The sequence below is a fragment of the Trachemys scripta genome, chromosome 4 (assembly GCF_013100865.1).
Source record: "Trachemys scripta elegans isolate TJP31775 chromosome 4, CAS_Tse_1.0, whole genome shotgun sequence".
Classification (NCBI taxonomy): domain Eukaryota; kingdom Metazoa; phylum Chordata; order Testudines; family Emydidae; genus Trachemys; species Trachemys scripta.
This window is the reverse complement of record NC_048301.1, coordinates 138,358,633-138,373,552: the sequence shown is the minus strand read 5'-3', so window position 1 is coordinate 138,373,552 and position 14,920 is coordinate 138,358,633. Positions and strand designations below refer to the sequence as shown.

The 14,920-nt window shown below is 62.9% G+C and overlaps 1 protein-coding gene across 2 annotated transcripts in view; it reads left to right on the top strand.

The window, feature by feature from the left end:
* The window catches only part of CELSR2 (cadherin EGF LAG seven-pass G-type receptor 2), a 66,810-nt gene that overhangs the window by 25,342 nt on the left and 26,548 nt on the right, over positions 1–14,920 (top strand). For both annotated transcript variants that reach the window (XM_034767805.1, XM_034767804.1), the window contains exons 4-14: positions 5,863–5,978; positions 6,393–6,481; positions 7,974–8,131; positions 8,548–8,711; positions 9,139–9,264; positions 9,659–9,825; positions 10,723–10,908; positions 11,806–11,919; positions 12,742–12,916; positions 13,346–13,487; positions 14,712–14,832. In XM_034767805.1, coding sequence (XP_034623696.1) covers positions 5,863–5,978; positions 6,393–6,481; positions 7,974–8,131; positions 8,548–8,711; positions 9,139–9,264; positions 9,659–9,825; positions 10,723–10,908; positions 11,806–11,919; positions 12,742–12,916; positions 13,346–13,487; positions 14,712–14,832 — 1,558 coding nt within the window. The remainder of the gene's footprint in view (positions 1–5,862; positions 5,979–6,392; positions 6,482–7,973; positions 8,132–8,547; positions 8,712–9,138; positions 9,265–9,658; positions 9,826–10,722; positions 10,909–11,805; positions 11,920–12,741; positions 12,917–13,345; positions 13,488–14,711; positions 14,833–14,920) is intronic.

The following is a 14,920-nucleotide window of genomic DNA, read 5'->3' as shown; positions in this document are numbered from 1 at the left end:
CTGGGTGACTGGTACCTCATCCAGGGGGGCATTGCCCTCATGTGAGTGCCGGGGGGGGCTGGGGTACCAGCTGGGGGGGGGGGCTGGGCCCTTCTCACCTCATCCGGGGGGTATTGCCATCACGTGAGTGCTGGGGGGGCTGAGCGACTGGCACCTCATCTAGGGGGGCATCACCCTCATGTGAGTGCTGGGGGGGGCAGGGTACCAGCTTGGGGGGCTGGGCCCTTGGAACCTCATCCGGGGACCATCACCCTCACGTGAGTGCTGGGGGGGGGCTGGGCAACTGGCACCTCATCCAGGGGGCATCGCCCTCATGTGAGTGCTGGCCCCGGGGTGGGAAGCCGTTGCCTGCGTGTCAGTAGCAGAGGACCCTGGGGCCGAGGGTTCTGCGGAGCTGGGGCTGAGGTGGGTCCCCAGCTCATCCTCCGTGTTGTCAGTGAATTGGACAGTCCACTCACCTCCCCGCCACCCACTCAGCACCTTCCCGCCCACAAACCTGGCCTTCCCAGCTCCTCCCCTCCCCGCCTTCCTAGGACAGAGAGAATTCCCATAATACCTCCTCCCCTAAGGGGTGTCTCTGTCTGAACCATGGGCTCCTCCGCACCTGTCGGCTTCCCCGGCCCTTAGTTTAAAAACTGCTCCACTAGATATGCCAGCAACCTGGGTCCATTGTGGTCTAGGCTGAGCCCATTCTTGTGGTATCGGCCCCTCCTTTCCCAGTTATAAACTAACCCCTTCCTCCCTACACCTGTGGTTCTCAGCCAGGGGAACGTGGGAGATCTTCCAGGGGTACATCAGCTCACCTAGAGATTTGCCTCGTTTTACAACAGGCTGCATAGAAAGCACCAGCGAAGTCAGTACAACCTAAAATCTCATACAGACGACGACTTGTTTGTACTGCTCTGTGTACTTTACACTGACATGCAAGGACAAGATTTAGATTCCTGTTGATTTATTTGATAATTATATGGTCAAAACCAGAAAGTCAGCCATGTTTCAGTACTAGTGGCTGTGACATTTTGTATTTTTATGTCTTGAGTTTGTCAGCAGGTCGTTTTGAAGTGAGGTGTAACATGGGGTACACAAGACAGATCAGATTCCTGAAAGGGGGACAGCAGTCTGGAAAGGTTGAGAGCCACTGGTCTCCATCGGCTCATCCCCGCATTGACACCCCGCAGCTCTGCCCATCTCCCCGGCCCTGCACGTGGAACTGGGAGATTTCAGAGAATGCTCCCAGGGAGTCCTGGACTTTAACCTCTTCCCTAGCAGCCTCCAGGACCTCTCTCCTGCCTTTCCCCTACGTCATTGGTACCTACATGTCCCACACCTACCGGCTCCGCCCAGCACTGCCTACCAGGCTGTCCAGATGTCCCATGAGTTCCACTCAGGCAGCAATTCACCCTGCAGATCTCCCGCTCATCACAACCCAGCTGTCTGTATCTCTCATCCTCGAATCCCCTGCTGCTATTTCCTGGCTCCTCCATAATGGGGCCCCTCCCCGGAGGGGTGCCCTCGGTACCACCACATCTGCTGGAAGGAGAGTCCCAACCTGGCATTGTTTGCCTCTGCTCCAGCGAGGCTACTGGGCACGACCCACTATGGCAGCTCTTATCTGGGAGGCTCCAGCCCCTGCCATGGCAGATCCCCTGGGGGTCGGGGTCTGGCAGGTGGATACTAAATGGCATCTTTGTTCCAAAGCCAGGGACCCTCCCCTCCCTTGTCCTGCTCCAGAATGGGCCCATTGTTTTCCAGCAGGACACACGGGGGTCTTCCTCCATTGGCCCTTCCTGACCCAGGAGCCCCCTCCACTCACTGCAGGGCCTGTCCGGCTGGATGTGGCGAGGGGCTAGCTGCCAGTGGGGTGGGGTGTCTGCCCCCCCGGGTGCTTTCCTGTGAGCTTGCCAGCAGCCCTCACCCAGGTCTGGCCCCCCAGAGGATCCCCCAGGCTGCTTCCCCCTGCCTCCAGGCTCACCGCCCGGCCCAGCCTGCCCCCTCTCCCGCCAGCTAAGGCAGAGCAGGCCGGGCGGGGTTTGGGGATGGGAGGGATTATCCTGTGGAGCTGCGATGAGATCACAACCCTCATCAATGGGCCTGGCCCCCCTCCCCATAATCCTGCCAGCTCCAACCATTGTCAGCCCAGCACAAAGGGCTAGCCAGCCGCAGCTTCTGCAGGGCAGCCAGGGCCCTTTGTCCTGGGATGGGAGCCGTGGCCGTGGCCGGGGCCATCACCCTGCGGGGGGCTGCCGCGCGTTGACAGCGGGTAATGAATCGCGGCTGGCATGGGGGGCCGGAGCTAGGCCTGTTGCTCAGGCTGGCTGAGGGGATGGCCCCCTCCAGCAGCCCCGCAGCCTGCCAAATTGCTGGGCTGTGGGCATGGGGGGCGCCCTATGCGCTGCTGCCCTGGCTGGGGGTGCTGCAGTCAACGTTGGGGGGGGCCAAAGAACATCCCTGCTGGGAGGGGCCGGCGGGCACCTGCCCACTGCTGGACATGGGGTCAGGCCCTACAGAGCAGAGGTGTGCCAGGAGGTGGGTGAGGGGCCGGCAGTGCAGAGGAGGAAGGGTCTGGCAGTGCTGGGCACTTGTTAGGGGGCTGGGCCAATGGGCAAGTGGTGCTAGATACATGGGGGGAGGGCCAGTGACAGAGCACTGGGACTCAGGGCACCCAACTGCCCTGCTGAGTGACCGTGGCCAGTCGCTTCCCCTCACTGTGCCTCAGTTTCCCCTGCTAGCCTGCGTATAGTCAGGGTGTGAGCTGTTCAGGGCATGGCCTGGTTCACGCTGTCTGCAGCGTGGGGCCCTGAGCTCGGCCACGAGGTGCTGCCCCCAGCACCTATAATAACGTTTGTAGCTGGGCCCCACGGCCCCCTGTGTCAGACTCTTCTCCCATCTCATCCGTCAGGGTCCAAATGCAGCCACCTCTGGGGTGGAACCCAGCAGCTGTTGTGCACAGGCAGCCCACAGGGACAGGCAGGAGACACTTTGGCTGACACTAATGGGCTTGGTCTGGAATTTGGCTACGAGCCCCCTGCTGAACCCCTGCCTGCGCCCTGTATAACAGCGCCCCCTAGTGCTGCACCGGGGAGCGTCCTGTTTGCAGAGGGACATGCTTTTCCAGAACAGTCAGGAAGCACCTTCCAGTACCCCCAGCACCCCTCAGTATCCCCAAGTAAGCCTCAGTGACCCCCAGCACCTCCCCATGCCCCTCAGCCCCAGCATCCTCCAGTCCTCAGTATTCCTCAGTCCCCAGCACCTCACAGCTCTCAGCCCCCAGCACCCCTCAGTACCACCAGTACCCTCAGCACCCAGTACCCCAGCCCTCAGTGCCCCCAGCCCCCAGACTCCCTCTGTGCCACCAGCCTTAGCCTCCAGTGCCCCCAGCCCTCATCTGGGCTGAGAACAGGTCGGCTGATGAGCAATGGGCAGGTTTTCCCGAAGGGAAGAGGCCAGACCAGACCTGTCCTGAACCTGGGGAAGGGACATGTGGGGCTTGGGGCTAAGACGTGTACGGTGAGGGAGGGGTGATTTTGCTTTTAAAGCCAAGAGCTGCCCCTGACAAAGCCCCTGAATTTCCAGCACACCCTGTGGAAGCTGGAGCAGTTCCTTGGGACTGGAGATCAGCGGTGCTTTGTGCGGATGTCTGGTCTAATGGTTAGAGCAGGGCATGGGTGACCAGGGCTCCTGGGCTCTACCCCTGACTCTGGGTGAGGTGGGGAGTGGGGTGTCATAGTTAAAAGTAGGCAGGAGGGGGGCGGTCAGGACTCCTGGGTTCTGTTGCTGACTCCCATTTGTGCTCTTGCCCAAGTCACTGTCCATGCCTCAGTTTCCCCTTCCATTGAGAGGGAAATCCCCCATTATTGTTGAGTTTTCTATTGTATAGCCTCTCTGAGCTCCAGGAGCATTTCAGTCACCATCACCGTCCGGCTCAGGGAGTCGGTAGCATGTTCCCCTACTTCTATTGGTCAAGCATTGACCTTTCTACCTATTAGAGATCCTACGGCACAGATTGATTCATTTCAGATTTTTACTGTATTGGACTTTCTGCTTTCCCATACGGTGCCACTCTGCCACCAGCACAACCTGCTCAGTCAGTCCTGGATATTTTGTACCCTGGTATTACCATGTCCCATTGATTAGCATAATTCCACCAAGTATCGGGGATGCCTGTTACATCAATCTCCTCATTTAATACCAGACTCAAATTCACCCATCTTAGTATTCAGACTTCTAGCATTTGTATACAAGCACTTATAAAATGTGTCACTGTTTAGTTGTCTGGGACTCTTTTCATCTGTTTCTCTTATGCTCCTAACTACTTATCAACTTTTGTCCTTCCCGCCTTACTAGGACAGAGAGAATCCTCTTAAGAGGTGTCTCTCTCTGAACCATGAGCTCCTCCACACCTGTCGGCTTCCCCCAGTCCCCAGATTAAAAACTGCTCTACAACCTTTTAATTTGACGTGCCAGCAACCTGGGTCCATTGTGGTTTAGGCAGAGCCCATCCTTCCGGTATCAGCCCCTCCTTTCCCCATTATAAACCTAACCCCCTTCTCCCTACACCGTCAGCTCATCTCCGCATTGAGACCCTGCAGTTCTGCCCGTCTCCCTGGCCCTGCGCGTGGAACTGGGAGATTTCAGAGAATGCTCTCAGGGAGTCCTGGACTTTAACCTCTTCCCTAGCAGCTTAAATTTGGCCTCCAGCCATACCCCCCTCTGTACCCCCATCCAGCCATACCCCCCTCTGTACCCCCATCCAGCCATACCCCCCTCTGTACCCCCATCCAGCCATACCCTCTCTGTACCCCTCCTGCCTTTCCCTGTGTCACTTGTACCTCCATGTACCATGCTTACCGGCCCCTCAGTCCCGACCCACAGCCCCCTGCTGTCTCAGCCCCATTATATTCATTCTTCCTGGCACTTGTCGGGCTGAGGAAGCCACAGAACCAGCCCAGCAGCCCGAGTCTCTGGCCCTCAGGGAGGTGAGGCTGCCACGGCGCGGGGCCTGGGCCTTGCCCAGCTTCTCCCCACACACGCAACTATTCTGCAGGCTCCTCGCCACTCCTCTGGTCACTGACTAGGGGGGATCGGGGAGCACAGGGGAGCCAGGCCATGGCTGCCTTTAGATGCCGATTGCTGTGGGGAGACCAAAGATGGGATTGCCACTACCTAGCCTTGAACTCATGCCTTACCACACAGAGAGCATGCTCCATGGGGGCTCATCACCTTAACTCTGCCCTGCTGCCCCCTTAACTCTGCCCGGATGCCCCCCTTATCTCTGTCCTGATGCCCCCTCGTAAATGCTGACCCAGTGCCCCCTTTATCTCTGCCCCATGCTGTCTTTAACTCTGTCCTGATGTCCCCTTAAATCTGGTCCAATACCCATCTTAACTCTGCCTGGATGCCCGCTCCTTTAACTCTGTCTCAGTGCCCCCCTTAACTCTGCCCCAACGCTCCCTTAACTATGCCTTGATGCCCCCTTAACTCTGGCCGACACCCACCTTAACTCTATGCCCCAATCCTATCCATTCCCCACGCAGGCCAAGGTGCCTCCATGCACCAGTCCTCTGGCCATGCTCCTGCACAGGGTTTGTCAGTAGCGGGACAGCAGGCCAAATCCGGACAGGCAGATGCTTTTGAACAGACCCCAAAATCTTTTCCTTTACTTATTATCATTGTTATTTTTTTCTCTGGAGTCTGGACCTTGACCAAGAAATTTGGACCTTGACACAAACTAATTGATGACCCTGCTCCTGCCCATCTCGGAGGATCCCAGGGGGTTGGGCTCTCTCAGCCCGTGTCAGGCCATGAGGGATCCAGGGGGGGTGTTGTGGGGGATGCTGCTCTCACCCTCTCCCCCTCGGGCAGGTTTGCCACGAAGGAGCGGAACGGGCTACTCCTGTACAACGGGCGCTTCAACGAGAAGCACGACTTCGTGGCCCTGGAGATCATCCACCAGCAGATCCAGCTCACCTTCTCGGCAGGTAGGGCCTGGCCGGGCCCGACTCACCTCACCCCCAGGCCCAACTCCCCTCGGCCCCGACCCAGCTCCCCTCATCTCCGGGCCCGACTCCCCTCGGCCCAGCCCTGACTTCCTTCTGCCCCAGGCCCGACTGCCCTTGGCCCCAGCTCACCTCAGCACACCAGCCCTCCCCACCCCTCGCCCCAGCTTCCCTGGCTCTCAGTTCCCCTGGCCCTGCCTCCCCTTCCCCACAGCTCCCCTCACCCCTTGGCTCCTGGGCATGCAGCCCCCCACAGAGCCCTCTGCCCCCAGACCTTGCTCCCCTCCCAGGGCCCAGCTCCCTGCTGCTGGGTGGGGAGCTCTGGGCTCCCTTGCCCACCTCAGGCCGTGGCTCCCCCAGGGCCCCGTGGTAACCAGCATCCACTTGCTCCCCCAGGCGAGTCAACCACCACAGTATCTCCATCCGTGCCGGGCGGTGTGAGTGACGGGCAATGGCACACTGTCCGGCTGCAGTACTACAACAAGGTAAGCAGGGCAGCGCTGTCGGGCACCTGGAGGGCAGGGCATCCAGGCAGCTGCCTGCCAGCCATGCCACAGGGCAGGGGACGTGGGGCAATCACTAAGGCAGTCAGAGGTCCCAGCAGACCCCCAGGCACCCCCCAGGAGGCAGCGCTGGGCCCCTGGCCCAGCCCAGCCCCGCCCTCGCTATGGGCTGATCCCGGTGCTGAGCTCGCTGCATTCCCTCCCACCTCCCCAGCCCCCTCAATTCTCAGCCAGCTGCAGATTTTGATGCTGAAATAGAGCCCTTGGTGGGGGAGGAGGGGGAGGGAGCTCCTGCCCTGGGGCCCCAGAGAGCTGGAGGAGGCAATTGTGGGGTGGGACCCTCGGGAAGCATCTGAGGCTCTTGGTCCAGGGTGGGGGTTCCTTGGGGGAGGGGTGGAGGCCCCAGTCCCAGGGCTCCCACTCTCTTGCCCAGGACGGGCTCCACGGCCTCACACTGAGAGCTCTGCCCCGAGCTATCTATGGACGCAGCGTGAAACATCCGAGTGACGTGGGTGCAGATGGCACCAGGTCGCTGGGGGCAGGAGGTGGGTGAAATGCAGTGAGGGGAGAGTGCTGCTGCCAGTGTGTTCCGCGTGGCCACGCCCTGAGGCAGCCTCCTGGCAGAGATGTGGCGGCGTGGCTGGGCACAGCAGAGCAAGGCCTGGGGATAGCACAGAGCAGGGGTAAAGTGTCGGCTCCCCTTGGTCAGGCTCTGTCCGTCCGTCCGTCTGTCCTCACTCTGTTCCAGGGGACCCACAGCCAGCTCTGCTCCCCCTCCTTGCCCGGGGTGGGGGGTTTGCCCAGTTGCCCTGGGCGCCAGGTGTTGCTGGCCTAGGGGCTGGCTTTGCCGTTGTCTTCCCCACTGAGATGGGGTCGCCAGGGCCTGCCCGGCACAGATAACTGGGCACCATTCACCTGTGTCTCAGCCTGTCCTGAGAGCAGACACCCCCCCAGTAACCGTGCGAAATACTGGAGAAACTGAGACACGCATAGGCATCAAAATTCCCACTTGGTCACAGGCCCTCACTGCACTGCCTGGGGGATGGGAGTCCTGGAGCCTGACTCCCCCGGGGCCATGGCAGGGCCAGCTACCCAAGGGCCTGGCTGGGCAGGGAGCCGGCCAGGAGGAGGTCAGGCCATGAGCTGGCCGGGTGGGTGCTGGCAAAGCGGCTCTGCTGGCAGCTCCTGGGGCTGCCGATCTCCCCGACCCCACACACCCGCAGGCTGCCAGCTGCTTCCCGCTGGCAGGGGCAGGCCGAGATCTGGGTCCCAGGAGCGTTGAGGGTGCTCTGGGGTGCAGCCCTACTGGGCTGCTCTCACAATGGGATGGCAGCAAAGGTCTGACTGGTGCCCGAATCCCTTGGGCCGGGGAGGTGCTGATTGTGCCGCAGCCCCCATAGCACATTCCCTGCCCAGTGTGGGGCTCTGCTCTGTCCAGCCGCCTGCTGCACCCGGGGTCTTGCTCTCTCCACAGCCCATCATTGGGAAGTCGGGGGTGCCCCAGGGCCCCTCGGAGCAGAAGGTGGCCGTGGTGACAGTGGATGACTGCGACTCTGCCGTGGCCCTGAAGTTTGGCGAGGTGCTGGGGAACTATTCTTGCTCTGCGCAGGGGATGCAGTCTGGCACCAAGAAGTAAGAGACACGCTGGGGCTCCCAGGCAGATGGGGTCAGTGTGGGGCTAAAGCCAGGAAGCTTCTGCACCGCTCTGCCGGTGCCCCTCACTCTCGACCCACAGCCCCTGCTAGCCCAGCCCTGAGATCTCCCCAGCTCTGCCGGTGCCCCTCACTCCCGACCCACAGCCCCTGCTAGCCCAGGCCTGGGCTCCCTCCAGCTCTGCCGGTGCCCCTCACTCCCGACCCACAGCCCCTGCTAGCCTAGCCCTGAGCTCCCCCCAGCTCTGCCGGTGCCCCTTACTCCTGACCCACAGCCTCTGCTAGCCCAGCCCTGGGCAGGAGAGGGTTTTCTGGTCCCTGGCTCAGGGTAGTGAATGGGGAGGAATCCCCCACCCCAATGCCATGTCCCCGTGTGACTCTGCTTCCATTGCTCAGATCCCTGGATCTGACAGGCCCCCTGCTCCTGGGCGGGGTCCCCGACCTGCCAGAGAGCTTCCCGGTGCGCAACCGGCAGTTCGTGGGCTGCATCCGGAACCTGCTGATCGATAACCGCCAGCTGGACATGGCCGACTTCATCGCCAACAATGGCACTGTACCGGGTGGGTGCTGGGCAGCTCCTGGGGGGGGAGGGAGCCTCTGGGAATGGAGCTGGGGGGCACCATGCCGGGGGTAGGCCCAGGGGCAGGCTCTGGAATAGGAGCTGGGGGGGGGGGGGGCTGGGTGGCTCCGGGGGGGGAGGGGGGGGGGGGGGGGGGGGGGCTGGGGGGCTCCGGGGGGGCAGGGGGGATGGTTGGGATAGGAGCTGTGGGGCACCGTGCCCGATACTGCAGGACGTGGAATGCAGCCAGGCAGGATGGGTTCTGGGGGTACCTCTGCCATCTGTCATGGGGTTCAGACCCTGGGAAGGGGCTGCCATTGGGTCTGTGCCTCTCCCTGAGCCCCAAAGAGCATCATCTGCCCCCCCCCCCCGTCTCTGGGGAACACCCCCCCCATCAGCTGGGGCTCAGCCTGGCTCTCCCCCCCCAGGCTGCTCTGCCAAGAAGAATGTCTGTGACAGCAACACCTGCCACAACGGGGGCACCTGCGTCAACCAGTGGGACATGTTCAGCTGCCAGTGCCCCCTGGGCTTTGGGGGCAAGAACTGCAGGCAAGGTAGGGGGTTCGGGGGGGGCAGGCAGGGGCTTCAGCGGGGACTCGGGGGGGCAGGTGGGGGGCTCTGGGGCCAGGTAGGGGCTTGAGGGGAGCTCAGGGGGGCAGGCGGGGGGCTCTGGGGCCAGGCGGGGGTTTCCGCAGGGGTTTGGGGGGGTAAGCGGGGAGGCAGGCAGGAGGCTCCAGGACAAAGCCGGGCAGGGGGATGGCAGGTATTACGCGAATGAAGCCACAAACCACTGCCAAGTGCTAGTCCCCGGGATGCATGGCCCGTTGCGGGGAGCAAGCCCCTGTTGTGGGGGGGGGAGCAGGCCCTGGTTGTGTGTGGGGGGGGGGAGGCCCCTGGTGGGGGGGGGGGGGGAGCAGGCCCCATGGGTTGAGCTGGTGTCTCCTGCAGAGATGGCAAATCCCCAGCGGTTCGTGGGCAGCAGCCTGGTAGCCTGGAGTGACCTGGCCCTGAGCATCTCGCTGCCCTGGCACCTGGGGCTCATGTTCCGCACCCGCCAGGCCAACAGCATCCTCCTGCGGGCCCTGGCTGGGCAGCTCTCCACCATCACCCTGCAGGTGGGGCACAGGGCGTTGCCCGGAGGGAGTGCCACGGGGGGAGGGGCCGTCGCCCGGCAAGTGGGTGCCACGGGGGGAGGGGCCGTCATTCCCCTGTGGGACTCCCTGTGGGTGCCAGAGCCTGGGGGAGGCAGGAGCATGACCCCCCTACTGCCCAGGTGAGAACGAGACCCATTCCCGGCACGGTGCCCCAGGCAGTGATGCACCCACCCTCTGCTGGGCTGGTGCCAGAGCACTCAGGCCCCCTGGCTTCGGCCCCACATGGGCTGCAAGAGGCGGGGGCAGGGCATGGCCCCACATGCCCCATTGGCCTCCAGCTAATGCTGCTCATCCTGGGGCCCCTCGCACCATGGCAGGTGGGAGCACCCGAATCTGGGAGATGCTCCCCGTCCCCAGGGGCCCCTGCCCAGCATCTGAGCACCCACCCACGGGCTCTCATGACACCCGCTGGGCGTGTCCCAGCAGCTGGGACCCCAGACTACTGCTCCCCACACTGCCCCCTGGACCCTGCTGCCCCCCTGTCACCTGTCCCCCACTTACCCCCGCTCCCACCCCGCTTCCCGTTTCTGCCCCACTGCCCCTGGCCACCTACTCCCCTCACTGCCCCCTGGATTCCACTGCCCCCCCTGCTCCCACCCGGCTCCCCCCACTGTCCCCCTCATCCCCCCTCCCAGCCCACTCCCCCCTACTCCCCCTCCCACCCTGCTCCTCCTACTGCCCCTCTACCCCCCACTGCTTCCCTCATCCTCCTTCCCAGCCCGCTCCCCCCACTGCCCCCTGCCCCCCTCTTTCCCCCCCTCCCCATTCCTGCCCCATTGCCCCAGGCCCCCTACTCCCACTGTGCTCCCCCCACTGCCCCCAGCCCCCTACCCCCCTGACTGCCCCCGTCTCTCCCAGCTGAGCGAGGGGCACGTGCTGACGAGTGTCTCCCAGCCTGGCGGCCGTGGCTGGGCACTCCGGCTGCACCAGGTGAAGGTAAATGATGGCGACTGGCACCACCTGCAGCTGGAGCTGCGGCACGGGCGGGAGAGCGCGGAGGCCGGGGGCCTGGCTGTCCTGGCCCTCGACTACGGCCTGCACCAGGTACGGGGGCTGCCGGGCACAGAGCAGGGGTGGGGCTGGCCAGGCGCGGGGGGGATCTGGGCAGGATAAAGGGGGTGAAGGGGCAGAAGTGGGGGCTGGGTGAAGTGTGGGGGCCAGGATGGGGGGCCAGGTGAGGCGTGCAGGGAAAGATGGGGGGCAGATGCAGGGGGAAGAGAGCAAGGCGAATGGGGGATGATGGGGGCTGGAGGGACATGTAGGGGGCAGGATGGGGGCTGGGCAAGGCGCGGGGGGCTGTTTGTCGCTGTCGTTCTTTTAAACCTTGTGTCTGTTTCTTCACATTTGAACTGAATTTTGGGGCCAATAACAGAGCAGGGGTAAGAGCAACAGGGGCTCCCTGCTCCACCAGCGCCCCTCACTCCTGACCCGCAGCCCCCTGCTACCGCACCCCTGGGCTCCCTGCTCCACCGACGCCCCTCACTCCCAACCCGCAGCCCCCTGCTACCACACCCCTGGACTCTCTGCTCCACCCGCACCCCTCACTCCTGACCCACAGCCCCCTGCTATCCCACCTCTGGACTCCCTGCTCCACCGACGCCTCTCACTCCCGACCCGCAGCCCCCTGCTACCCCACCCCTGGGCTCCCTGCTCCACTGGCGCCCCTCACTCGCGACCTGCCGCCCCCTGCTACTGCACCCCTGGGCTCCCTGCTCCACCAGCGCCCCTCACTCGCGACCTGCCGCCCCCTGCTACCGCACCCCTGGGCTCCCCCCACCCCCCAGCTCTGCCAGTGCACCTCCACCCCGCCCTGCTATCCCAGCTCTGGGCTCCCCCCCAGCTCTGCTGGTGCCCCCCACTCCCAACCCACAGCCCCCTGCTATCCCCAGCCCTGGGCTCCCCGAGCTCTGCAGGGCCCAGTGCTCACCGGTCTCTCTGCAGGTGCTGGAGGTCCCCAGCAGCGAGCTGCAGGGGCTGAAGCTGCGAAACCTGAGCGTGGGTGGCATGGCAGGTGCAGGGGGCCAGGTGCAGCAGGGATTCCGCGGCTGCATGCAGGTACCGGGGGTGCCGTGGGGGTTGCACCCTCACCTGGGTCCCAGCCAGGGGGATGGGCCCATCCAGCTGGGACCTGGTGCCTGGGGGGGGGGGGGGGCAGGTAATGGCAGCACCAGGGCCAGACCTACACTCCCTGGCTCTCAGGCAGCCCCATTGCTGCCCCCTCGGATAACAGGCACTTCCAGGATCCCGGGATGAGACTATGGCTCCCTCTAGTGGCCAGTCCCAGCAGCTACAGCCTGTCACAGACCGGCCCTTGGGGGCCGGTTTCCAGCCCCAGCTACTGGGTCTGTGGCACAGCATGAAACATGCAAACAAGGGGACTGATGGAGGAACCCAGCTCCCTGCCGGGGGGACTCCCGGCCCATTCTCGGGGGGGCTCTGGGCCTATTCTGGGGAGGCCTGTGCAGGGCCGGCTCCAGGGTTTTTGCCGCCTCAAGCAGCAAAAAAAAAAAAAAAAAAAAAAGCCTCGATCGCGGTCTGTGGCTCTTGGGCGGCAATTCGGTGGTAGGTCCTTCGCTCCGAGAAGGAGTGAGGGACCCACCGCTGAATTGCCGCCGAAGAGCCGGATGGGCCGCCCTTCTCCGTTGGCTGCCCCAAGCACCTGCTTGCTGTGCTGGTGCCTGGAGCCGGCCCTGGGCCTGTGGGCCCATTCTTGGGGGGGGCTGTGGGCTGATTCTCGGTGGGGCTGTGGGCTCGTTCTCAGCGGGGCTGTGGGCCCATTCTCGGTGGGGCTCTGGGCCTGCTCGGGGGGGGGAGGGGGGAGGCAGAAGGGGGGCGGGGCCAATGCCAGGCTCACCGGGGCCCCTTGTGCCCTGGCAGGGGGTGCGGATCGGCGAGACGGCGGCCAGTGCCGTGGCCCTGAATGTGAACCAGGCCGAGCGGGTGAACGTGGAGCGTGGCTGCAGTGTCCCTGACCCCTGCGACTCCAGCCCCTGCCCAGCCAACAGCTACTGCAACGACGACTGGGACAGCTTCTCCTGCAGCTGTGACCCAGGTGAGGGGCCAGGAGCTGGGCGGGGGCGGGGGGGCAGCGTTCTCTGCCTTGCGGTGCCCGCACCGGGGGAGTGCAGGGGGGGGGTCACCTGCTGCCTGGCGATCCCTGTGCACAGGATCGGCTCTACCCCATGTGCAGCTTCAGGGGTATTTGCCCCCCCCCCCCCAGTATAGCCCTCAGGAGCCCCTTGGGATCAGCGGGGCACATCTCAGTCAGGCTGGGGAGCTGTGGGGAGCTGATCACACGTGAGGGGCACCCTATGGCTGGCCAGCCCCCTGGAGAACAGCTGGGGCCAAGGCCACCCTGGATCTGGTGCCGCATGCTCGGCGCATCACTCATCCTCAGCCAGCAGGGGCGGGCAGCCATGGCAGCCCCGGGTTGGGGCATCGGGACACTGAACCGCCAGGTGTCTCCTCCTTCCTGCCCCAGGTTATTATGGAGACAGCTGTGCCCACGTGTGTGCCCTCAACCCCTGTGAGCACCAGGCCACGTGCACTCGCAAGCCCAGCGCCCCGCACGGCTACACCTGCGAGTGTCCCCCCAGCTACTTCGGCCCCTACTGCGAAAACAAGTGAGATGCCAAGACGTGGGGTGGGGGTGGGGGGGAGTCTGCAGTGCAGGTGCGTGCTCTTTGTGGGCGTAGTACGGGTGTGCAGTGTGCGGGGTGTAGGCAGTGAGTGAGCATGCAGTGCAGGTGTGCTCTGTGTGGACGTAGTACTGGGTGTGCAGTGTGGGGGTGTAGGCAGTGAGTGTGCATGCAGTGCAGGTGTATACTCTGTGTAGGTTGACCAGATGTCCTGATTTTATAGGGACAGTCCCAACATTTGGGGCTTTGTCTTACATAGGTTCCTATTACCCCCCAACCCCCATCCCAATTTTTCACACTTGCTGTCTGGTCACCCTAACTCTGTGGGTGTGCTGTGCAGCTGTATGCTGTGTATGTGTGTGAGAGAGCACCATGTGGGTGTACACTATGTGTGTGTGTGCATATGTGTGCAGTGCAGAGATATGGAGTGAGTATGTGAGTGTGCATGCCCTATGCAGGTGTATTCAGTGACTATGTGTGTGCAGTGTAAGTGTACCCTCAGGGTGTGTGTGTGCATGCGTGCTGTACAGGCGTATGCAGTGTGTGTGCCATACAGGTGTACTTAGTGAGTGTGTGTTTGCACTGCACATGTATGCTGTGTGTGTGCATATAGTAGAGATTTATGCAGTATTTGTGTGTGGATGGCATGTGGGTGTACTCAGTGATTTTGTGTGTGTGTAGTGCAGGTGTATGCAGTCAGTGTGTCTGTGTGCGCAGTGCAGGTGTGTGTGCCATGCAGGTGTTCAGTGTGTGTGTGCAGTGCTGATGTACACAGTGTTTGCGTGTGCAGTGCAGGTTATGTGGTGATTGTGTATGTGTGTACATGTGCACAGTGAGTGTGAGCAGGCAGTGCAGGTGTGTGTTGGATGTGTGTGCAGTGCAAATGTAGGCAGTGAGTGTGTGTGTGTGCAGTGTAGTGTATGTTGGGTGTGTGTGCAGTGTAGGTGTACGCTGGGTGTACGTTGGGTGTACATGCAGTGCAGGGACAGGCAGTGTGTGCCCAGTGTCTGGTAGCATGTCGGGAGCGTTGTGTGTGTTGTGCGTATGCAGTGAATGTGCCAGGCATGTGTGGGAGCAGTGCCAAGAGTGAGTGTGTGCGGGGGGGAGTTGCAGCCCACACGAGTGAGTGCCGGGTGCCCAGCGAGGGCGTGGGGGGGGCAGCATGTGCCATGTGGATGCAGGTAACGAAGCTGGGGCTGCTCTGCGCAGGATTGACCAGCCGTGCCCGCGGGGGTGGTGGGGGCACCCCATGTGCGGCCCCTGCAACTGTGACATCAGCAAAGGCTTCGATCCTGACTGCAACAAAACCAGTGGGGAGTGTCACTGCAGGGTGAGTGAGAGCGATACCACTGCAGGGGGATGCGGGGGAGTGCCTGGGTCAGCTGGGGGGAGATACCACTGCAGGGGGACTGCGGGGG